At 39.0% G+C, this 18,798-nt stretch overlaps 1 protein-coding gene across 3 annotated transcripts in view; it reads right to left on the minus strand.

Annotated features, from left to right (window-relative positions):
• mllt3 (MLLT3 super elongation complex subunit) overlaps positions 1-18,798 on the minus strand; it is a 113,261-nt gene that overhangs the window by 9,518 nt on the left and 84,945 nt on the right. For all 3 annotated transcript variants that reach the window (XM_052019602.1, XM_052019603.1, XM_052019600.1), the window contains exons 6-8: positions 4,713-4,782; positions 2,132-2,255; positions 933-1,035 (exon numbers count right to left, since the gene is read on the minus strand). In XM_052019602.1, coding sequence (XP_051875562.1) covers positions 933-1,035; positions 2,132-2,255; positions 4,713-4,782 — 297 coding nt within the window. The remainder of the gene's footprint in view (positions 1-932; positions 1,036-2,131; positions 2,256-4,712; positions 4,783-18,798) is intronic.

Consider the following 18,798-nt stretch of genomic DNA (forward strand, 5'->3'; position numbering starts at 1 on the left):
GTACATGTGGCTAATAAAGATCTTATCTTAATTACTAACTCAGTAACATTATCCATGAGAAATCTTATTTTCCAGTTTTGAAAAGGCTTGTATAGGAGATAGATCCACTAAAGCAGCTGGTAGTATCCACAACAAAAGGATGGAAAATCGAAGTACATTTTTATTTATTGAAGTAAATACCAGAATTGCAACATTGGCCTCAAAACACGTGACTGCAACACAGGTGTATTTAATGCAACACATTTATCAGAGGTCATAATTCTCTGCAATGTGCTTTTTTTAAAAAAAACATTCATGTTTAACCTTTTTGTGCAATTAACACCTTCTCCAATAGACTACATTGCAATAATCTTGCTGAGTGCTAAAAAGACAACATTTCTCATGGTCTTCTAAGCTTAATGGGTAAGTTAACGAGTGTTTTTTTTCCTCCTATTGATTTTTGAAATGAATCAAACTTAAGTTCAGCAGGTTCCAGTGAAGGCTTAAATAATTTCTTATGCAAGGACAACTTGCCCTTTCCTGCAATTTACTTTCCATTGTATTAACTCATATTTACAAATGGTTCATCTTTGAAGTCCTGTATTTAGTATTAAATGGTGCAACAAAATAATGACACTTTAGTATACCAAAGTTAAATGCTGGGGAGGGGATGAGGGGCAGAATGGGAAGAGCAAAGGAAACCATTGGGGCAGGGCCAACTAAGGAAGCTGAGAGAAGGGAGTCAAAGAAAAAAGTGGGGTGAAGAGAAATAAAAGTTTGATGGTACACTAATGTGCTCCAGGAAAATTTTACATACAACATTTCTGAAAATATATGTTCCATATTCATAAAATTATAAAGTATATTTTATACATTTGAAAAACATTAACAGACTTTATATCTATGTTGAGCTTTCTGGGTGTTCCAGTTTGTCACACAGCTTCATGCCATACCTGGTTATTGCTGTTGCTGGCTTTTAGTATTGGAGGTGCTTCATTTCTGGGTGGGGTAGAGCTGCCACTGTTCTCACTGTCACTTCCATCACTCAAGCTCATTCTGGAATAACAATTAAACAAAAACTGAGGGAAGGGAGTCACAGACCTCCAGCCAGAGAAAGACCTCTCTACCACTACTATCTATGACCAAGCCAGATTTGTATCCAATTTCCCAATTCACCATAGATCCCATGTGCTTTAATCTTCAGGACCGCCCTACCATGAGGGACTTTCTCAAATGCTTCACTCAAGTCCATGTAGCCAAAATTAACTGACCCAAACTCAACATTCTTTGTCACTACTTCAAAAATCTCCATCAAATTTGAAAGATGGGACCTCCCCTGCATAAAGCCATGCTGTCTACCCCTAATAAGTTCATGCTTTTCCCAAATGTGAGTAAATTCAGTCCCTAACCTTCTCCAATAATTTCCCTGTGAATGATGTAAGGCTCACTGGTCTGTAGTTTCCTGGCTTGCCTCTATAGCCATTATTAAACAATGAGACATTGGTTACTCTCCAGTCTTCTGGAACCTTGCCCATGGCAAAAGAGGATACAAAGATCTCTGTCAAAGCCCCAGCAATCTCCCCCCTTGCTTCTGTGGGGACTTATCCACCTCAAATGTTTTGAGACACTCAACACCTCCTCTTCCTTAATACTGACATGCCCTAGAATATCAACAAACCCCTCCCAATCTCACCATCATCCATGTCCTTCTCCTTGGTGAAGACCAATGCAAATTAATCATTGAGGACCTTGTCCACTTCCTCTGGTTCGATATAAATTCCCTCCTTTGTCCTGAGCGGACCTACCCTTTAGCAAGCTACCCCACTTTCTCCTAGTATACATAAAATCTGCTTCAAGTTTCCTCCCACTTCCCAAAGACATGCTGGTTGGCAGATTAATTGGCTGTGTCCTCTGTAATTGGCTACTGTGTCCTTTAAGTGGGTGGGGGGAGGCTGATGTGCATGAGCATGAAGGAGAGTGAGAATAGGTTACACTAATTGGGGGAATAGCTTTGATGGGATTGCTTCAGAAGCCAGCATCTATTTGATGGAATGAATGGCCTCTTTCTATATTTTAAGAAATATAACAGACATTGATGAATTAAAATGCACAAAAGTTTCATAATCTCTTAATTTTCCCATTGCTATACTACCTGTGTCCTCTGCTTCCACAGTGAGTATTTAGTGATATCTCTACATCAGACACATTTCCATTTTCATCTTCGTCTGATTCATTGTCTTCAGAATGGAGATCTTCCATTATAGATCTCAGAGGACCTGTTTAAAAGATAAATGAAAAAGAACTTCACAACCAGACTTTGAATGGGATACTGACAAATAGATTACAATTCAGATCTTTCTTCACTCCAACTTGAAATAAATACATCTACATGTTGAAGAGGTTACTTCAATGTACTTTCATGGAACAAAACTGACATTTTATTTTGGAAGATGTTGGTATAATGGAAATCCAGTACTCTCATAATTACACATGTGCATCTCCTCCGGAGATCAGCCTTTAGAGACTAAGAGCTGAGACCCTGGTTACTTTGTCTTCTCTTCACCATGATGAAAATGCACAGAGATAAGGTGCACAATATCAACCAAGGCTTGCTAATTCAGCACCAAGAGGAAGTAGAACATGTTTTTTTTTAATAACTTTGCACAGCACTTGGCAGGGAAGCCGGGAGATCGGGAAAAAAAATTGAATCTAATACAGTTTTTTGTGCACTACATTAATCACTTGGGCACAAATCAAGAACTCCTATTTTATACCAGTTGTTCCTTCTGGATCAAATTTAAAAGCTCAGCAATTAACCTAGAGGCAATCCTAGGTAAAGGTTAGGGTCCATGACAATTATAGGTTATTTTGCATGCATTCACTGCACTTTATGTAACTAGAATCCATCATTAATTTCAGTGCCAAAAGGTAAATTGTTTGGCTTCTTACCTCATTAGCAAGCAGTAGCAGTTGATGATTGGCAGGTCAGATTTGTAATCCACAGACCCACATCATGGCATGCACAATAAACTCAATTTGGTTACCAGTGTTCTGAACTGAATGCAAGTGCTGGATATTCTCTTAGCACACAGTGTAGGCAGGCATTCATTTGTTACTGATACCCCAGAGTTGTTTGAAACATTGTTAGACCTCAGTTTTCAGAGAGAAATGCCTTATGACGACCTGGTCAACATTCTTCACTCAACCAAAATATCACTTGGTCCACCAGCAGTAAATGAGAAATGACCTTGCTATGTGCAAATATCACATTGACTGAATTCATCTAGTGTTAAATTAGGGGAGATCATCATTTGCGCTATCTGCTGTGTCTGCACTTCATTTTTTCCCCCCGATAATTGGATTCCCATTAATTTGTAATTGCCTTTTGATGGTTCTTCTGGAATCTGATTCCTCCACACTTTCAGGAAGTACATCTCACACCAGACTAGTTCTCAGTGGGAAAACATTTTCTTCACTTCACCTTTAGTTCCTTTGCTAATCACTTTAAGTACATGGGAGCTGGTTATCAAGCAACTGACCACAGGAAATAGTTCCTCCATAACTGTTCTGTCAAAAACCCACAAGTTTGAATACTATTTGCTCTCTGCCTTTACTTCTCCTGCCCCGAAAACAAACCAGCTTCTTCAACGTATAGAACAAATATCTTCCATTGCTGGTATAATCCTGGTTATAACCTTTGTTCACATTCTGGGATCATTGCACCTGGTCAAGATGTGGTGCATAGAAAGCAATACTGAAGCTGCAGTTGGCAATGACCTAAACGTGACAGAGAAAAGGTGAGGGAAACTGGAGCCAAGAATGTATAGATCGAAGTGTGGAAGATACCCATCAGGCTGGTAAGATTAACAAAAACGCATAGAAAAGCACAAGTTGATGAATGCAAATTCAGAGTAAGATGGAAAAATTGAAACACTAAGATTAAGGCACTAAAATCAAGATGCTTGAAATGGAGACTCTTGTGGTAATAGGAATGAGAGAGACATAGGTACACTGGTGGGGGTGGGGGGGTGGGGTGGGGGGAAGGAGGCGAGAGTGAGAATTAACTAGTGTGGCTGGATATCTATAATGTGAAACAGTTAAAAGTTGACATCAAGACCTTGCCTCCTCTTCCTGAAAACATTCACATCTCTGCATGATATCACAATTTAAAGCACAAGCATTCAGGGAAAAATAAACATTAGGCAAAGGACTGCTGAATAGCATGCCCTAAGGAGCTCTACTGGGTTTCTAGATTTCTTTGAACGTTTGAAAAGCAAAAATTGGCTGTTGGATCAGGTCATAAGAGTTCAACAAAATGTGAGTGATGAAAATGTTAGCCAAAATGAAACATGACAATTACTGCATACAAGAGAGTAATAAACCATCAGTGTATGGTGAACAAAGATATAGCAGAGAGGGGATCAGAAATTCTGGTAGGCTCAACAAGACCAAGTATTGCAGAACAATTTAATGTAGTCGATTGGATTCATAGTTACACCCAGAACATGTAATATGCTGATTAGGTCACAGAAGTTTGGCAATCAGTGAAGAGAATGACTAGACTAATTTCTTACATTGGACGGCCAGATTATGAGGGTGGGGGAGGGGGAATTTGCAGATAGCTGAAATCTTATCCTTGTAAAGAAGTTAACAGATGATGAAAAGAGCTACACAATATAGAAAATGTGGGGATTAAAAATAAAATATGTATGGATACCACTTCAAATCTTTACCTTGTCTATTGTTTTGAGATGGTGTAAAACTTGAACTGGAACTAGAACCAGCAGGACTTGGCTGTTGAGACTTAAAGGAAAAACATAAGAGGAGAACACAGTCAGTATTGTTGCAGTAGACCAAATGTGCAATCAAATAGTTCTTCAACTGCTGGCAATGTTGACTCATGCACTTTTTTAAAAAAATTTGTGCGATTGGAAAATGTAATCAAAACAGAATTAGAAGTTAATATCAGTTCATTTCTTAAGCTGAAATGTGGAGCAACAAGGATGCTTCAAGCTACAGAGTATGATTACAGTCAAATTGTCAATATAGATTACTATTTGGTTATATCCAGAAATAATTAGAGCACAGTTTTACCGTGCAGTAAAGGGTAATATTCCAACTTGAAACCAACTGCCTTTACTTGAAATATTAGTCTTTTTAAAAAATTTTAGATACATCCATAATTTCTTATTTGAGATCTTTTCTCCCCACTGTTTATTGATTGTTTTACTTTTCAGTTTCTGCAAAGTTCTCCCCAGCACTGAGTAATTGTCATCAAAACCCCCAAATTAAAATTAAAGACACTGAACCAGTCCGGTTACTCAACATATTCATCTGTGTGTTCATGGAGGCAATTTCATAACAGGCACATTGCAATGTGTCAGCAGAACACTGGACAACAGAAGGTTCACAGCAAAACACTGGAAAATATGGACCACTTCCCACAATTAGAAAGCCACCCCTCCAGTGTAGTCAAACTTGATAAGATTCATCATAATCTCTGGTCGATTGAGGAAAGGGGTCTTTGAAGATCAAAACTTCATACATGGCACACAGCTACCATAATGATCTGTGCTCCTGCATGCTTCTGGAGATCAGTACCACCTACAACAGGTATTTTAAGGCATTGGAAAGATACCACCAATGCTGTTGCCGCAAAACCCTCTAAATTCACTGGAAAGATAAATGAAACAACGTCAGTGTCCTCTCCCACGCCAACATCCCCAGTAATTGAGGCCATAGTTTCACTGTCAGCCATGATAGGCAGACCATGTCATTTGCATGCCTGAATCCCATGAGAGATCAGAGCAGTCTCTCTCTTATGGAAAGGTACTACCAGGTGGACAGAGGAACATTCAAATTTCCATACTCAAATCCAGAATGGAAAAATGCAACATCTCTATTGACTCCTAGAACCTCTGGCCAATGACTGCTCAAAGTGGAGTCAGCTGCCTCAGGAACACATTGGGAACCTTGAGCCATGCATCAGCACACACAGAAGCCCTGCATGGGCAATGGATGGAGTGGAATATTTCACTGATTACCCAACCACCAGCTTGAAATGTCAATGAGTTCCCACACTGGCCTCATTAGCCACCTTAGAACTCAGAACCAGAGTGAAAGTCAGTCATCCTCAATCCCAAACAGAAGGCAAGGCTACCTATAGTTGTGACTCCAAGCCCAAACCGTGGAATGCCATTGTCAGGCCTGGCTCACTAAGCAGCGAGTCTCCCCGCCTGCTCTCAGCCTACCAGTTCTTACCTGCAGTGCAACTTGGACTCAAAGCCAGCTCCCAATTAGCAAGGACCTGTGCAATGCAGGACCTTCCCACTAAAAATACAAGCCCCGGTCCTAGAAGTGCTTCAGTCAGTTAAGCCACATCCCCATTTACCTGACAAAAGAGAACGTGATGCTTCCAACAATCAAATATTAAAAAAAAATTCCAAAACACAGGAAATTAAAAAGAGTAAAAAAAACATTAGAAAACATTGAAAACAATTAAATACATTAAAACTTAATCCCTATGAACCCATGAATTAGGTCCTGGAGCAGGCCAATCAGCTCCTTTAATTACTTCACCATTTAACAATCATGGCTGATCCAACTCACTTTCCCACCTCTCCCTGGTAACCTTTCATCCCCTTGCCTGTCAATAGCCTACCCACCTCCACTCTAACGTTCAAATACTTGGCTTCCAGCATCCTCTGGAAGGAAGGGAATTCTGGACACCCACAACTCTTTGAAAGCAAAAAAAACATTGCACTTCATCTGCCTTAAATGGGTGACCCCTAAAAACAGTGATCCCTACTTTTAGAATCTCCCACAAGAAGAAACATCCTCATCACATCCACCCTAGCAAGACTCAAGATCTTCTATGTTTTAATTGAGTCCCCTCTCACTCTTCTGAACTGCAGCAGATACAAGCCTAGGCTGCCCAACTTTTCCTCAAGGCAGCCTACCCATCCTACGTATTAGTTGAGTAAACCTTATCTGAACTGCTTCCAATGGATAACATCTTTCCTTAAGATCAATACTGTACACAGTACTCCAGATATGGCCTTACTAATGCCCTATAAACAATGTACAACCTCCCTACATCTGTATGTAATTTCCTTATCAGTGGACAATGACATTCTATTAGCTTTCCTAATTACTGTACCCAAATACTAGGCTTTTGCAATCTCACTATTTTTGCAATTTCTCATTATTTAGACAACACACTTTTTTCTAGCCAAGATGGACAATTTCACATTCTTCCACATTGGGTGCAAAGTGACACAGCTAGTGACCTCAGTTCATTCCCAACCTCCAATGCAGGAATTCGCACGCGACCTGGTAAATTTCCTCCAGATGCTCAGGTTTCCTCTCACATCCCAAAAGTGTGTGGGATGGTTTCCCAGCTGTTGGAAAACTGCAGTAAGCAGGTGTTCTGCTGCTGAGGGAGTCGGACACTGGAGCAAGGATAGAATGATACAGGCGAGGATGTCAGGAATATCAGGATTTTGGCATTTGAATGTGTAGCACTAAGAAGTGACTAAATTGTCAATCTAGTCCTTCCTAAGGAAAAGTTGTTCTGTTTTACACTGAGAAGCATATAATTTACCTAAAAGGTCAAATGGCACATCAAAGCTTCTGATGCACACAAGGCACTGCACAAAAAGTGATATTTAAAAAGGCCTTTATTTGAATAAATCCAAAAATTCTATGCATCAAGGACAACTTTTCTGTTCTCCTGACCTTTATTGAAAGTAGTTTCTTGACTATGGCCTGTGCATCACTAGATCCAGTCTCACAGATATTTCTTTATTGCATCCAGAACCAATTAATTCTTAATAGTTTCATGTTACCATGCACACAAAAAATGAATAGTTAAGCAGTCTCTGTTCCAAGATGTAGTAAGTTATTCCACAGATAAATGAAACACAACAGAAGTGCAACTTTAGTGTCACTTAAACCAAGCTTTGAAAAACACACTTATACGCAAGAGTATTGGATGATCTCAACAGTTGCTTCTGGCCATAAATCCCAATTGTACTATCCTAATGAGCAGAATGATTTATAAGCTGTTATTGTAACCCTATCTCCCACCCCCCCCCCCCCCCCCCCCCCCACTTCCCAGGAATGTCCTGCTAATTCTGCTGGTTACCAGGAATTGTGGGGACATAGGGTAGGGTAGGTGGAGGGAGTGCAGTTGGTGGAGAGGAGGAGAGATGCTTTGAAAGGAAAGCCAAAGATAGTTAGCTCCCTTTGAATCAATATTTTTTGAGTCACAACCAAAAACCCTTGTAGGGCTAATCATAAAAAGGATGTTAACATTTCAATTCCACAATTCCTGGTAATTCAAGTCACTTTCAAACCAGCATTCAAATTGAATCAAACTGCACCATGGTGATTAGTATACTTCTGGGAAGAACAGCTGTTTGGGAGACCCAGAACTGGCAACTTTTTAAAAACAAGGATCAGATACATTTTTATTACTTAAAAAAACTGAATCCAAGGCCCATTCATTATATTGCTTTAACTGGTCATTACACAAGAGAACATTGCGCAAATAAATAACACTATCAACTACTTTAACCTTGAAATATGTTAAGTTCTTTTAACTGAGTTTGCTAAATAAAGCCCCATGCAGAATGAATCCAGGTCTTTTGCAGAAATCAGGATTAAGATTAAAGTTAGAATGCTGAAATTCCTATGGCATCAAACTCAGAAAACTGCTGTTTATACTTAATTTTTTTTAAATATCCGATTTTACAGATATACCCCATTAGTTCAGGTATCAATCATGATCTTGTGTGCATGGTGTGGAAAGTAGTAAAAGCAGGAGAAGCAGCCGAATTAACGTAGTATACTTTGAGGACAGAAAAAGTAAACAAATACAGAAGGTTGAAAGTAAATCTAACAAAAGAGCAGAGATGAGATTCAATTAGTGGGAAATGTGGACTGATAGAAGATGGAATAATCAAGGCTTCAAATGGTCAAAGTGCTAAATGGCCTACTCATGTCAATTGTTTCGCTGCAGGCTCATGTTTATTTATTCCTCTGGGGAAAATCCCACATAGTTAGGCATGTGCAAATCAGAGTATGTATCTTTGTCTATAATAAACTTTGTCACTACCCCTATAACTATGTTTCAATGGCCTCATTTCCCCATTACCTCAACAGATGCATTTTCGTCTCCAATATTCCCCATATTCTAACTTCCTCCATCAGCCTTCAAAAAAGGTACAAAACTTTGTACTTTGTTTGATTTTCCCCTGCTGGTCAGCCTGATTATCTTGCAACAATCTCTTTGTCTCAAGCATTTTCTTTGGTTTTGCTCTATGGCTTGAAAACTGAAACACGAAATGCTGGAAATACACAGGAAAATCAGGCACAACTGCAGAGAGAGAGAGCAAGAGAGAGAGAGAGAGAAAGAGAATCAACTTTTCAGGTTCATGACCTTTCTTCAGAGATGGGCAAAGTTAAGAAACAAGCACATCTTAAGTTGCAAAGAAGTGAATAGGATAGAGAGAACAAGGGGAAAGCCTGTGAAAGGATGGAGACCAAGAGAGACTGAATGATGAGTGGTAGTGGTGTTGGCTGAGAAATGCTCATTTCCTGACTTTGGCTAGTTTTGATGAAAGGTCATCAACCTGAAACATTAATTCAGTTTCTCCACAGATGCTGCCTGAACTGCATGGCTTCCAGCATTTACTTCATCTCCTGTTTGAAGGTTTCATTCTGTTCCCATAATCTATCTTAACTTCCAACTGACCCCATATTACCCCTTATTGTCATGCATTTTACATGCTTCAGGTCAGTCCTTATTCTGGTGTTAAAGTTTTGCCAAAATACACCTTATTGAAAATTTATTAATGAGGATAGGGAGGTGGAGAAGCAAAGGGTTTTGGGACGTGATCATTGGTCTTTGGGTGTAAATTGGGTTCACAGTCAAGAGGAAAAACCATTGTCAGAGATATTGTGGCAATCAAATATTAGGAGCAAAATCAAAAGAGGACAAACCGATTGTGTTGGAGAATGAGAGACACTGGAGGGGTGCCAGTGATGTGTTGAAGGCTGTGGGAGTTAAATGCTTCACATTCATAGTCACAATCATTTTGGTGTAATGGGAGGGGTAGAGATGAGATTCAATTAATGATGGGAAATGTGGACTTGGATAGAGGATGAAACAATCAAAGCATCAAAAGCAAACAGTTTAAAAACAGGTAGAAGTTTAAATAATAAGGACTATTTCCTTCTGATGAGGACTGTTCCAGAATAGTGAAAGGCATCATATTGGATATAGGGTTGGGGAAAGTTTCGTTTCATAACATGAATTAATATTGTAAAGTTTGGTAGCAAGCAGTTTAACAGGAATAGAAAGAATTGGAAGAACAGACATTCAAGTGAGCAGGTTCTTGTCCCAAGGATAAAATGAACATATCAGAAACAATAAGGTGAAAATAGAATAATGGGGATTCATGATCAGGGACAAAGGTGTCCCAACTTGTGCAGGTGGTGTGGAAAGTGGTAAAAGCAGGAGAGGCAGCTGAATTAATGTAGGATACTTTGAGGAGAGAGAAAGTAAACACTTATAGAAGGTTGAAAACAACAAAGCAACAGACTGATGTCGTCAAGCAGATATTAGAATGGGTAAGAAAATTGTGCTGCTGGTATGTTCAAGTTTGCTCCTCCTGGATCTAGAATTGAAAGAAATGACCAAAGCAAAGACAAGTCAAAGTCTTGTTGAAATTTCATACGCAATGATTTGAAATCTTCAATGGCAACTTAAAATTGTGTATCCTCTACAAGAAAACAAAACATGCTTTTTGTTTGGACTTGCTAACAATGATTATAAAGCAGTTATGCAAGCCAAGGTTTATTTGATGCAGTACTCAGGGAAATAACTACCCTGTTAGATTTTTATAGCAATGATATTTATAACTCAGTGCAAGGTAGACTGCTTAGAAATCAGGATTTGATGATGTAACTAATGTACTCCACAACACATCTACTGAAAGCAAAGAGGCTTTGAGAATAAAGGCGCTAAGTAAAGGCAGCACATAAAACACGAGAGGGATTCATCTCAGTCATCCAGTGACTACAACCCAAGAATCTTCAAAGTGCCCATCTTTACCATGAAACCATCAGCTTACTTTAATTACAAAGGTGATCACTTATTTGTTGGCTAATGGTTTGTAAACTCTAAACATCCGAGTTGTCAATTTAGATAATTAACTTTTGATAAAATGGGAACAAAGAATTACAGCATTCACTTAGTCATTTCCTTCTCAATTTAAATCACAATTTTCCTAGCTCCTCTCAATATGTATGATTTTTTTAAAAAATGGGTACTATTAAAAGGTCCAACCTTGAAAGAATAAAGATAAGCCTGAGTAGCAACTGTGCTAAAAGTTGGCCCACTATGAATTCAGCAAGCATTCTCTTCATGAATAAAAAGCTGCCCTGCTGATTCTATATATGAAAAAGGATTACCATCCTGCTGGCTTTGACACCTCTGGAGAGCAGAGGCAATCTTTGGCACTAAATGTGTTTCTTGACAGTTTTACAAGCTGTTATTCCAAAGACTGTGCTATTTATGGCATCATTCAACTTGGGGCATTTGACCACTTGCCCTGTGGTAACTAATCATTGAATATTTGGTTCATGGACCAGAATTAGCATGAAGGCATCCTGCAACAAAGGAGGACTCGCTTCCCTTGTGCTGCCACCATCCACCAACCTAATCCCATCACAAAAAATAAATAAAATGCTCATTTTGGGCCATCCCACGTCTTCTTCCTGTTTTACTCATTTTCTGGTCCCATAGATAAGTTAATGGGACTTGGAGCAACATGCTCATTTATGCACTGGCCTGTTACAAGATTTACAACATTCCAAGGTGTGCTTTTCCCTTGGTGCTTTCCTGGTGATCTAAAGAAAGCCATGGAGTCATCCTCCTATATATTCTTTATCAAGTCTTTTAAATAAAATGAATTCAGATCACTACTGCTATCAAAAGGTTCCACAATTCCAAAAGTAAACAAGATTGATTTCATGAAACATCTTGTTCAATGATGTGCACAAAGATTCTTGGCCAAATACATTGATAACATTTAAAGTTATTTAAACTTGATTATTCTTTTTAACCAAAGGCAGCATTTAGTTCTTTAGTGACCAAAGGACTTTTATGGAATAAGCTATTATTCTACAAAGTCTATTTTCCCTTTTATATGCTTCCAACAATTGAGTGGTGAAGGGGAAAGAGAAGTGAGCTAATTTATGTCCCATCTGTAAATAAATGAGTATCCCTTTAAACAGGTTGAAAGATCTTCCATTTTATAACTGCAGTCCTCGCCATGAAAGGTGGATTATGCACTTGAGGTGATCAAAAGCAATTAGAGAGCACAATGGTGATAAAGTAGACCATTACCCAGCACTGCCCATTGTGAAAGGTTGGAGAATGCTACTAAAAGACCAACTAGGGTGGTAAACCATAGTTAAGTCTATAGGTTTCTGGGGAGAATGAGATGTACTTTGAAGTTTTTCTTAATGCAATTTACAGCCTGTTTGTCTGTCTGGGTGTCTAGCTGACAGTAAACACATGGTCAAGAGTCTTCAATAAATCACAATCCTCTAACACATGCTCTGGCTAGCCAGACACCACTAAGGAACTCATAAAAACAGAACCCAACACTTATCTCTCTTCCGGACTCTTATTTAAAAAAAAGACTCAAGGATGGTTGCATTTTTAAAAATAAAAATGCATTTGTATACCAAGAATCCTGACGAGGTTCAAGTGTAAATGTACGTAAAAGTAATATTGTATTAGCCAAAGGTAAAGCCAAAGGTATAAAAATTATACTGAAAAGGATTGATATAATAATTCAAAAGTAATAAATCATGAGTTATGATACTAGGTAGCATGTGTAAATGTGTCATGTTCGAGTGGGAAAAGTTAAGAGTTGTCTATTCAAAATTACACTAAGCCATTTTCCCCTCATCAACTTTTAGTCCTTGATTCAGAGGAGCTTGATGAGTATGATGATTCTGACATGTGGAGTAACGCATTTTAAGACAGCTACCTGAATGAGGATATAATGCCACCCGGTCATTCTAAACTTCTAGTTGAATCGTTTCCTTATGTCAATCCATTTTACAGGATACAAAGACCAAATTAACACACATCTCGGGCAAAGAGGATAGGAAGAGAAATATTCCCTCATCTTAATGTAGCTGCTCAGACCAAAAGATGTAAAAAGGTAGTTGGATAGGTAAAGAAAGCAATGAGAAAAATGACAGCCTTGATTGCGTATACTGTTGATATGTGGGGGTGGGAAACTATGTTAAGAAATATTGGCAGTCAACCATGCGAGACAAGCAGGAACACAAATAAGTGGAAAATGAGTTTTGTTCAATAATAATCGACACAAGTTATTTATGTAGAACATGACAATAGATTAATTGGAAAGACTGAGCTCAATGATTAAGTATACTGCATGTACTCTGGGAAAAGAACAGGCTTCAAAACTCACATTTCTTGCACGTTCCTTTTGTTCCTTCAGACTGCAGCAACATTTTAAATACTATATTGGACATATTCTCTAATGGGTTAAGTCTTCTCAGATGTTTGAGCCTTAATTAACTCAGAGTACTCAAGTATCAATGTAGCTTTAACCCAAAATTTATTCCTTAATAATTTTACTTTCTACATTAGAGGACTGAAAACATTAGCTAACATAGCCCAAAACAGTAAGGAAAATGCAAAATAACCAATTTAAATTTTAATATACACAAGCAAAATTATTTTCTAATGCAAGTGTCTCATCGTGAGTCAACAGGTGAACAAGGTCCATTCCCATCCAACATCAATGTTTTTAAACTAATAAAAAGAGGTTACGAAGAACAGTTTTTGCCTAAAATCCAAATTTATACCAATCTGAGCAATTTCAAGTTCTGGTTGTTAAACTCACCTCTCAGAAATTACACAAAACAAACAGGAACAAATAGGGTGGAGAGGTAAATTATTTTAGTAATTAGCTTTTTCAGTAATTCATCCAAGGGAAATATTCTGACAACTTTCTCAGTACATAGAAGAGTACAGCACAGGAACAGACTTTTTGGCCCACAATGTTTGCACTGACCATGACACTAATATAAACTATTTGCCCACAAGGTCCATATCCCACTATTCCCTGCACGTTCCTGCACCTATCTAAATGCCTCTTAAACATTGCTACTTCTGCCACTTACCCTGGTAGCATGATGCTGGCACCTACCACTCCGTGTAAACAAAAAAAACTTGCCTCATACATCTCCTTCAACACAAAATGCTGGAGGAACTCAGCAGGTCAGGCAGCATCTATGGAGAGAAATAAACAGTCGACGTTTTGGGTCGAGACCCTTCATCAGGACTGGAAAGGAAGAGGGCAGAAGCCGGAATAAGGTGGTCAGGGGAGGGGGAGGAGGTTACACGCAGGCAGGGGATAGGCAAGTCCAGGTGAGAGATGGAAGGTAGGAGGGTGGGGGAGGGGGGAGAAGTAAAAAGCTGAGAGGTGATAGGTAGAAGAGGCAAAGGGCTGGAGGAGGAATCCGGTAGGAAAGGGCAGTGGACCATGGAATAAAAGGAAAGGGGTGGGGAATAGATAGGCAGGCCAGGAGGGCTGGGGAAGGGGAAAGAGAAGGGGGCCCCAGGAGTGAGGAAAGACAAAGGAGAAAAAAAAGGGGCTGGGGGAGAAGGGGGTTTAAACCAGAAGTTAGACAAATTGATGTTGAGGCCATCAGGTTGGAGGCTACCAAAGCAAAACACGAGGTGTTGTTCCTCAACCTACGTCTGGCCTCAGTGTGGTCCTCCAACCTACGCCTTGGTAGTCTCCAACCTGATGGCCTCAACATTGATGTGTCCAACTTCCGGTAACCCCTCCTCTCTTCTCCCCCACTTTTCTTCTTTGTCTTCCGATTCCTGAGGCCCCCTTCCCCCACCCTCATGATCTGCCTAGCTATTCCCCACCTCCTTCCCTTTATTCCATTGTCCATTGGCCTCTCCCATCTGATTCCTCCTTCAGCCCTTTGCCTCTCTACCTATCACCTCCTTACTTCACCCCCACTGCCCCACATTCCCCCTCTCACCTGGCCTTGCCTATCACCTGAACTCAACTATCACCTGCCTGCATGTACTCCTCCCCCAACCTTCTTATTCTGGCTTCTGCCCTCTTCCTTTCCAGTCCTGATGAAGGGTCTCGAGCTGAAACATTGACTGTTATTTCTCTCCATAGATGCTGCCTGACCTGCTGAATTCCTCCAGCATTTTGTGTGTGTTGCTCCAGATTCCAGCATCTGCAGAATCTGTGTCATACGTCTCCTTTATACTTTCCTCTCACCTTAAACCTATGCCCTCTAATATTTGACATTTCCATCCTGGGAAAAAGACTAACCACCTACCCTATCAATTTTATATATTTCTACCAGGTCACCCTTCAGCAGAAGCAATCCAAGTTTGTCCAACCTCGCCCTCTAGCTGATACTTCCTATTAAAGGCAACATCCTGGTGAACCTCTTCTGTACCCCCTCTAAAGCCTCCACATCCTTCCTATAGTGTGGCAATCAGAACTGCACACAATTGTGGTCTAACCGAAGTTTTATACAGCAGCAACATAACTTCCCTATTTTTATTCTCAATGCCCCAACCTATGAAGGCAAGTATGCTGTATGCCTTCCTTATCACCCTATCCACTTTCAGGAAATGAGCTTTTATATAACATTCTTCTTTCCAGAGTTAATCAATATCATCTTGCCAAGCCAATAGCATGGTTAATGCACACAAATACAATATTTTCCTCAGCTAAGTTTTACTTTCACTCTACAACTTAATTTCTTTTAAAAAGAAAAAGCTAATTGATGAAACACACTGCTCTCCAAAATCATCACAATTCACCACAGGTGAACTAAGGTGCTAATCATTCCCTGCCACCACCCCCCACCCCACCCCCATATTGACCACTATTGTCTAAATTTTTGGATTTATCTCAAATAGTCATGTCATTGACTATATATTTAAATGGAAACTTCTTATTTGGTAATCCAAGACATAATATTTCCAATGTAGATTGGGAGATACAGGCACCAACTAAAAAGCATAGGTGGATGAAATACTGTGCTGCAAAAGCAATTTTTTAAAACTGCACTAATAATGTTCTCCTAGCAAAAAAAAGAACCTTTCCAGCAAATTTTAGATGTTGAATTATATTTCAAGCTGCTCATGTGGTCAGTGCACAGCCTAATGACTCTAGGCAAGAAACAGAATCCAAGCAGTAAAAAAAAAGGCTTAAAACAAACAAAAACTATCCACAAATGGTGAGCTTTATAAAATAATTCAGGGAACAGGAAAAGTAGAATAATGTTTGCAATGGAAATGGATCGTGGAATTTTCTTCATTTATGAACATTTTCTCCTTCAACTTAAAATCAAGATGTTCAAACTGATTAGATTTCACACAATTAGTTTTCAGAAAGTATTTATTCCAAGAAAATTATGAGATGAGCACGATAAAAGCACTAAAGACATAACATACTTAAGAATAGTTGTACCAGTTACATTGCAGAATTATAAAGTGATACATCAGAAAACATCCTAGGCAGTGAAGGACTAGGAAACACTTGCCTTGCCAACTACCATCTTAGAAAGACAATGACTAATGCAAAAGACATTTAGAATTCAGGGTTCCATGAGAAAATTAAAAATATAAAAGCAATACATTAAAACTCTAATATAAATAACATCAAAAGTTCCAAGCCAGACTATTAGAGTTTTACTCTAGTGATTATAAACTTGTTCAAGTCAATAGTTGGCCAATAGCTCTAATATTGCCCATCTTACTGGGCACCCTGTTAGAGAAAGGATATTGCAGTGAAGAATCCTTTGGAAACAAAGATCAAGGTCGTAAATAGGTTGAAAGTGATTTTTAAAAAAATCAATTGATGAATTGGTAATCTGGAGTCGTGGTTCACAAATTAAAGGAATTTGGAAGGATGCAGTTTTTAAGAGAGCTTTAAATAATATTGCATTATTTCGACCAAGTTAACTAAGCTTAAAGGGATCAGGCAACTGGTTGAAAAAAGTGTCTAGAAAAATATCAGAAGTTATAGAACTTGCAAAGGCATACATGTTAGCCACCTCTGAGCTACGAGTTCTATGGGCAGAATTGCCAACTTCACCGGAGTTACAAAACAGCCTGTAGAAATAGACAACCTTTTAGGTTCATCAGACTTTCCTTCCCCTTGATCTTGATCCACTACACAAAGTCTAAGATTTGCCCAGCATCCTCTACATAAAAACTAACAATCCTGTATGTTATCAACTCAGTGAGTGAACTGAAAACAGTAAACATATTGGTATATGCACTCTTAGAAATTGTTACTATGACAAATATCGACAATGACCTGGACATTACCACTTTTTAAAGAGCTTACTCTGCAAGTTGTTGCAAGATAGAAAATGTAGCAGCCAATGAATAAACAATGAGGTGGGATCTCTGACTAGTGTAAATCCTTATGCTATGGAGTGCAAGTAGATATCTGTTTGTCCATGTAGGTGTTTAAGTCTGCAACAGAGTCTGGTCTTCAGCTATCTTGGACCTCTTGCCATTGGATCTAGACCTCACTGCGAAACCAGTTGGTATGCAATGACCTCTGCATTAGCTCATACACAGGTATCTACCACTATTCACATTAATGGAAGTTATCCTTGACCCCAAGAGACCATCTAAGAAGATTATGACAACCAGGATAAAAACGAAATACAAATAAAGGCCATTCAGATTAAATAGAAAGCATATTCCTTGCATTTATAAATTAACTTATTGGCCAGATTGTGCAAATTTAAATAAAAACACCACTTCATCCCACTAGGGTAAGAACCTTTTCTGCCTCACAATGACTGAGGCATAGGTGAAAGCTTATTCTGAAGTCTTTGCCAAACTTCTCCAAGTTAACTTACCAGCATGTACTGTTGTATGGGACTAACCCCCACCCATCTAGGGAGAAGAATTTTGTTTTATGTGCAAAATATTAACATGGGCTGCCTCCTCTGACTTAGGTAATACAATAAGGGAAAAACAGCAGCACGAGTTAAAAAATGTGGCCATTTTAAGTATCATTCTTCCAACAGATCTCTTCACAATGAACACTTCATTTGTTACTCAGTTCCATTAAGCAGGGTTAAAGCTTCCTCCATCTGAAAGATTTTTTTGCCCAATCTCAAAGTGTTAAGTATTGAGGAGGAGGGAGGAGGAAGGCTTTAATCAAGTTATCAAAACCAGATGAATTGCTTTTAAAAAGAAATGAGGACACAATAAAGCTATCAAGAAAAAGACTGAGTTTGGCTTCTAGTGCCTAAGGGGTTGAGATTTGAGGAAGGCAATGGGGGAAAAGAAGAGGGATAAGCAGAGACTTTGGTTTTCACACAGACTACACTATTATTCTACTTGTACCATAAAACTATAAATCTCCAAGGGCAGCTACCAATAAAACTGTCACTGCCCCATGTGACGGTCTTCTAGTTTAACTTTAATGAGTGTGCACCACTTAAGAAATCCTGATTTTGTAATGGAAATCATTCTCAAATTTCATTAAACTTTACCTTTGGTTACATTTGAAGCAGGTATTTGGGGCCAACTGGACTTAAAAATTATCACCCCTCTTTGCTACATAGATTGCTCATGTCAGCAGGAATATAAACAGGAAATAATTAGAAACTGCAATTATCAATTTCCTGAAATAAACAAAAGGAAAACAAAAGGGGTGCAATAAACACGACACTCTTTGGTGGCTGTGCAAGTTT

Source organism: Pristis pectinata, chromosome 7, assembly GCF_009764475.1.
Source record: "Pristis pectinata isolate sPriPec2 chromosome 7, sPriPec2.1.pri, whole genome shotgun sequence".
Taxonomy (NCBI): domain Eukaryota; kingdom Metazoa; phylum Chordata; class Chondrichthyes; order Rhinopristiformes; family Pristidae; genus Pristis; species Pristis pectinata.